Source organism: Buceros rhinoceros, unplaced genomic scaffold, assembly GCF_000710305.1.
Source record: "Buceros rhinoceros silvestris isolate BGI_N320 unplaced genomic scaffold, ASM71030v1 scaffold19619, whole genome shotgun sequence".
NCBI classification, from domain to species: Eukaryota; Metazoa; Chordata; class Aves; order Bucerotiformes; family Bucerotidae; genus Buceros; species Buceros rhinoceros.
The window spans coordinates 840-7,914 of NW_010433514.1; the positions used below are offsets into that span (position 1 = coordinate 840).

The window sequence follows — 7,075 nt, forward strand, 5'->3', positions numbered from 1 at the left end:
TTTACAGTATCGTTGCAGGGAAAGATTGCCCTAGGAATGAATCGTTTCCAAAGCGTGTGGTCTTATTAACACAAACAATATCTTAATGCAGACTCCTCAAACAGATGGGAGCTATTATGCAGACTTTAAAATGAAGCGGCTCTTCCCAAGTCCACATCTGAGCCAATCTGATGTCCCAGCCACTTCCCAAACTGCTGCTTTGCAGCAAGAGCGACAGGAGCAGGGGCTGCTCTAACGGAGGCTGCTCAGAACTCCCTGTGCTTAGCCAGAGGAACGCTTGTGCGGGCATTTAAGTGCCCACCAAGGAAAGGAGAGGTTTATGCTTGGGCACTCAAAGAACAGAAATGGATTTCAGATTTGACCCCCATGCTGAGTCCACATGAGTAGAGGTGACTCAAATTTAAGGGTGTAGAAAGTAAGTACACAAATACACGGATGAATAGGAAGTCCCATGCAATCAGTTCTTCAAAAGCTAAAGTTAGGGACCAGAATGGGGTACAAAATAAAACACGAACGAAAACCTCATCTTCTTGTTCAGCAAAAGCCATTCCAACGATCTCTAGGGAAGTGTGTGCCTTGCTGTTTCAAATTCTGTATGCCTGTATGTGTGTGTGTGTGCGCGCGGATGGATGGATACGCTTTGCTTCCTGATTTTTGGTTCAGATACTGTCACTGGGGGTTGTTAGCCAAGGCTGTTACTCCGTGTTCACGTGTGTGTGTATATAGAGCATAAACGAGTGGCCAAAAGAACCCCCATACAGAGAATGTGATGTGTTTCTGTTGGTAGGTTTTGCCTTTGGTGTCCAGCAGCTTCATCCAGCTCTCATACAGAGGCCTTTCGGGTAAGTGTTCAATGGGACCTCAAACAGGGGAGGAAAAATCTTTTTTTTTTTTTTTTAAAAAAAAAAAGGAAAGAAAAAGTATGATCCTTGAAGGCCTCTTGCAGTAGCAGCCTTATAAACTCAACATCAATGCTGATGGTCTCAGACTTATAAATGTAGAGGTGTAAACGCACTCACCGTGTCGGTCACGTTCTAAACGCCGGCGCTGAGTCAAGTTGTGTGGGCCGTGTCCCTTCTCCTCAGCAGGCCAGTCCCGTATGACCTATGATAAAACAAGGAGGTATGGCTTGGCGCGAGATTGCTGTGCCCCGTTTCTCTTTTTTTTCAGCTTGACTCAATGTTATTTATCTCTTTCTAATCTGACAGGGGTCGTTTACAGTTAAGATAACTGATCAGAAGGATATGATGATAAGAGGTGGAATAGTTCTGTTTGGAATTAAACTCTGTAACCAGTAGACTCAAACACAAACAAGCTAAAATGGTGATTAACGATGCATGTATGTTTTCTTCATCTAGTACCTAGACCTCCGTGTGCTTTTTCTTTTATTTATTTATTACAGTCATGAAGTGGTGTTGATAGCTAAACTGTGTGCTTTTATTTAATTGAAAGAGCTGTAGTGGAAGTTGGTTTTGGGGGGGTCTTTTTAATTTTGGGGTTTTTTTGTTGAGGAGTGACTTTGCCCTGGGGAGCAAAGGGCCTTTATTTTTTTTTCTTTTATCTTGCTTTCAAGCTGTAGCCTGTGACTTTTTTAACCATATTTTGTAGTGAGTGCTAAATTGTGTGACTTCTTGACTTTTAAGTAAATCAACGTATTGCTTGCATGTTCGTAATTTTGGGGGGTTTTGTTCTTGGGAGGGGTGTGGAGCTCCTTATTAACACTGTGCGTCCATTTGGGCTTTCTAATTCGAGATATTTTGGTTTTTTCTTCAATCTGTTGTTAATCTGTAGCGCATTTCTCCTTTACTCTTTCTCTGTAGATCTAACTCTTGCTTCTTATAGGCACATAATGAGGAGGTGAAGTTTGCTTTAAACTTTCCATACAGTGTCACTTCACTAATGCACACTGGCTGCGACACTCATTGCAAAATAATGCATTTTGCTCATAAATGAGTAAGCTAACACTGAAGTCACAAACGTATTTTGTTTATTTGACTAGAATAGCTTTCAAATATCTGTAATTAAGCAACAATTAAACAATTCCTGTCCTCAAAACTGTGGGAAAAAGTTCTCCTAGAAACTTTGCATACTTTTACAAGAGAACATTGATTCTTTGGAGACACGTGGGGAGGTTGCGGAAAACTTTTTGTCCTTCTTGCGATTATCCTCTCCTGTATCTTGCCCAACTTCTCTGAAGTGTGAGGAGACAAGAGTGTATACCCAGCGATGAGCGCGTGCTGTCTGCGCTAAGGAAGGCAGGAGGCAGAGCGCGTTATCTCCAGAGCTGCTGAAGCACTTGTTGCACAGAGGAGCCAGTGCACTGCCCGGGGATCAGCCGTGAACAGACTCTGAGTATTTGCTGAGCACAACAGAAAGGGAGAACCTGTGGCAATCTGTTGCTAAAAGGACTGTGCGAATGTAGGGGGTTTTTTCTTGCTTTCCTCACCCAGACCCTACAATAAATTGTCTTTAGGTCAGGGCAATTCTTGCAGCAGGACAAATGAGGTTTTATTTCTAGAGCAATGTACATAAACCTGAGGAAAAGGAATGTGGCTGCAGGATCAAGTAGATGTGAAATTGGCCATTTTTAATCCTTGGCTTTTGCCTTTCTTTTACAATGTGCAAACAGAGGTGATTACTAACCCCGCTTCCTCCTCAGAATTTCCAGTGACCTGTGCCTTTGCTAGAGAACATAGTTCAGGTTGAGAACACCGTTCGTTAGCATGGATGAACATCTGCGTTCACCATTAATATTCTTTGCCAGGGAAGTTGTTTCAGTGCTCACTTGAATCTACTGTTATCGAAGAGTTCACTCTTAGAGGATGTCACGTGGATTCCTACCAGCACTCGGCTAATCCATTCAGAAAAGCTCCGAATGTTTTGGGGTTTGGGTTTTTTCCTGCCAGAGTGCAGATTAGTGAGGTGCTGCCAGATTCTGATATGGGCAGCAGTGTTTTGATGTGGTTCCCCACGTAACAAACAAGAAACTGAAAATAATTGGGTTATGTTACATTACTTTTGCTGAGAAGATGCAGAAGTACAATATTCTGAATTAAGTACAACATTAGTGTGGTGGAGGGAGCCAGAAACTGTATTAGCTTCAAGGCATGAAGAATGTCATGGCTGGGAATTTTTCTTTATTCTGCAGAGATCACTTAATCCACCAAATAACACTTGTCCCTGCTCTTTACATTCAGCAGCTCTCTCACTGCGGGCGTGTTTCGTGGAAAGCTGTTTGATCACAGCTTCGGTTATCTACACAGCTCTGTTCTCAGGATTGTTTATTAAAATACTATCTCAGTTCAATAGCAGTTTATGGAGGGGGAGGATGACTTCGCCTCCTAAGATAGCTTTTCTCGTTTCGCTTATGTAATTTATACTTTAATACTGGTGGGAAAATACGGGGTTATACAGAGGTATTGGTGTAGGATGAGACTTGTTCTGCTGGGGAGACTTTTTTCCCCTGTTATTTTCTGTCTAAACCTTGTACCTCGAACAAATTGAGAACATTCCCACTGGTTTTAGCAAGACCAGAGTTGAATCCAAAGCTATTACGTTCATTATCAAGCGGTTAGCTGATGCTGCCTGCTCGCTCTGTTCTTCCCAGAGTCAGCGTCAGGTGATTCTGCCTTTCTTGAGAGAAAAGGAGAAGCCCTCTCCTGAGTTCATGATCAAAAGACCTGTGTAATACTAGACTACGGATAATCTGGAAAGAGGGAGTGAGGCCGGAACAGTCAGAAGTTAACCCATAGAGTGCCAAATGTCCTGTATCAGGCACAAGAAGCATATGTCTTGATGTTTACGTAACCTATTTCTGCGCTGAGGAAAGCTGTGCAGCTGTGAAAACCTCCTCTTTCTCCTTATGCTAAAACCAGGTGATGCCGTGCGAGGGTCAGAGCAAAACAGTTCATTGAAAGTTACATATCTGCCTTCACAAGAATTTAGTGTTGAGAGTCAGCGATGTGCTACTGCTGCTGAACTGCTGTGTGCCACAGCTCTCTGCAGTAGTCTAGAAAGTCCTTTCTCTCCTTCAAAACAGTGAGCTATCACTTTACTATTGCTTATAGGATTGGTTTTGAGGTCTTAGTTAAACATGAGTCTTCTGTTGTAACAACAACGGAGATCTTAAGGCACATGGCAGGCGCGTATGTCATTCAATTTTGAATGTCCCAAAGCTACAGTTGCTGGTGAAGTTCAGTGTGGCTTCCCTGTGGCAAAAGCATAAAGGACATACGTGTTCCAGAATAAAAACTACTGCCAGAAAAGAAAGCTTAAGCTGTGCATAATTCTCACACTCTTACTCTTGAAAGTAAAGCAGCAGTTTTTAGTTTAAATTAAGGCTATTAAGGAAATCCAGCGTAACTGGGAATTGCTTTTTCGGCTTTTGACCTGGCAGAGCATTAGAAGCAGTTGGGTTCTGAACGGCTGAGGTCTACATGTGCTGGCTTCTGCAGGAGGTAGAAATTTACTTTGGCCATATAAAGCCATTTTACTCGACTCAAAACAGTTGTAGCATGACAGATGATCAAAAATAGCCCCACTGCAGCTTATGCTGTCAGTCACCATGTGTGAATGGCACAGTGGCGAGGAGCCTGCACAGGGTTTCTGTTTATTGTGGGGTAAGATGTGGCAAACAGATAATGTTTCCGAACTACACCACCTGTTAGTTTCCTGGCTTAAATAAGACAAGTCACAAGAGTTTAACCGGGAGCACATGTATCTTTCTGTCTTGTTCAAGGATATGGCCGAGTGTCCTTACGTCTTCAGAAAATCTGAGTACCATCAGTGCAGTCAGCACCAGCCGTTAGATTACCCTGCTCACCACCTCCTCGGGTAGAACTGCTCTGTCAGAAATGCTGTATGAAAAGATTCCTTCGATGTGCTGTTAAATTGACCCTCAAATGATGCAGAAGAGGCTCTTGGTGACTTCAGATTTGGTTTTATACCTCTTTCCTTAATACTTAAAAAAGGTGGCGCTGTGTTTGTTAGGATTGTCCTCGACTGGTGACCAGTACAAAATGCTTGGTTATGCTCATCCACTTAGCGTGGAGAGCTCAGGTACTGATGTGTATTTAAGCGCACAGAGCCAGCTTTAAGTGTGCTTCAGATGCCCTTCTGGCTAATCACCTCATAAATTAGGTGAGTGTTAAAACCCCAGCTTACAGGTTTGGTTTATGTTTTCTTTCCTTTCCCAATCCCTATTTGTCACCGATGGCTTTTTCCTTTCTCCCTTCACACGGTAGGAAATGAATTTCATTGACACGCTGGGTTTTTACGATTGTGGTGTTCAAGAATTAAACAGGGCAACTGAACAGTTCTCTGCGAATACTCCTACTCAATCAGTCAACTGAGTTCTTTGATTCTTGACAAGAAAACACGGCTGCTCTAAAGCCTGACTGTCACTTATTTTAAACTGTACTTTGCCGTGAATCTAGTCGACAGTGTCTCTTCTGATTGAAATGTCTCCTTGCTGGCCACTTAAGCAAATCTTTAAGTTATTTTAAAAATAAAATTTAAAACACCCCACCTTTACCATTATATCTCGAATCTGGAGAAAAGAGAACAGGTTTTACTGTTGCAGTTTGCATCTGTGCTTACAGTGTGCTGAAAGGTTGGTGCAGTCTTTAGAGCTGCCTGTGAAGGTAAAGTTCAGTATGAACAGCACTAAATCTGCACGAGCAGTTTTTTCATGGATTGAGAAAGAGTCACTGACTGGAAAGGAGTTGCAGGTATGAAGGACTTCTCTGTGAAATCCAGATGCAAGACAGGCTTATGAATGTAAAGTGAGAATTGTATGGAGTATATGAGTTTTTAAAAATCATGTTATATTATAAAATACAACTATGAAATGAACTTGTAAGTACATTTGGCTGCTAAGACAACGATATGACCAAGTTGCAAAGCTGAAGGGCTCAGTAAACCAGCCGAGGAAGCGAGTTTTGTGACTTGGAGACAATGGGAAGGTGTGTGTACTGCTCTGCTCAGAATGGTTATTCTTAAGCTGTAAATTTGTTTTTTTGCTGTTGTTAAGCACCAGATCTATTTAGACCTAACCCTATGCCCACCTGCCAAAAAACTCTATGCTGTATGTCTTGCATAGAAATAAACAAGCTGGCACAAAACAGGACATCAGTGGCCTGATAATCAAACAGGTTTGACCCTCGTGTCCTTACCAACTTTTACAAAAGTGTGATGCACATGTACTTAGGAGTCACTGTTATGGATTTTAATAGCATCTACGTAGCTTCCCCTCAATGGCCTCTTGTGACGGAGTGAGCTGCACTATCGTTCGTTTGGAAAGTGTGATTCTTGCTGTGTTTACCACACTTGTGAACTTTATTTAAACTCCTTTGTCGCCTGTGTTGGTTTTTTTTCTTATTTTTAATAAGGGTGACTGAGGTTGCAGAGAAATTAATGTGTGCTGAGTCTGCATAGCAACTTAAGTAGGGTTGCCACAATACAGCCCCCCACACCCTGAGAAGACTTTACATAACGTCAGGGTTGAACTGTTTTGTTGCCTTTTTGGCTATTGTCAAACTCACAGTGACGCTGGCAAACTGCTCAGTTACTAATAATGGAAGTATTGCAGGAAATAATTTTACTAAGAGTTGAGTGGTTAAGCGAGAAGCCGGGTAATAAAAATGACCTGCAGGTGATTTGAAAAAACAAATACCGCAATTTCCCAGATGGAATAATTAAGCTTAGTCCTTCAGAGATGTCTTAAAACAGACATCCTGGTCCTTCGAAAGATTTTAATGGATTTCAACGTAATACCCTCAAGCAACGTTAAACAACTCCTGTTAACTGGGCTACAATGCTGTGCTTCGGAGCGATGCATCTCTTCGGGCCAGTGAACTGGGAATTGGTCCACTGAGTCTAGTTATTGTGGCAACCCTATGCACATAACAACAACTAAATTGAGTTTGGTTTAGTTCGGAGTATGGATGTGACGCTCCGGTGCTGACTCACGTACCAACTCTAACTCCCTCTCCCGTCTTTCAACAGGATACCAGCTCACTATGTCTATCCACAGGCTTTCGTGCAGCCCGGAGTGGTAATTCCCCACGTCCAGCCG

The 7,075-nt window shown here is 42.4% G+C and overlaps 1 protein-coding gene across 1 annotated transcript in view; it reads left to right on the top strand.

The window, feature by feature from the left end:
* Nucleotides 1-7,072, top strand: part of LOC104500495 (RNA-binding protein 24) — a gene marked incomplete at its 3' end in the record, with an annotated part of 7,791 nt that extends 719 nt beyond the window's left edge. Inside the window, exons 3-4 of the mRNA XM_010144149.1 lie at nt 788-842; nt 7,006-7,072. Coding sequence (XP_010142451.1) covers nt 788-842; nt 7,006-7,072 — 122 coding nt within the window. The remainder of the gene's footprint in view (nt 1-787; nt 843-7,005) is intronic.
* Nucleotides 7,073-7,075: the final 3 nt, after the last annotated feature.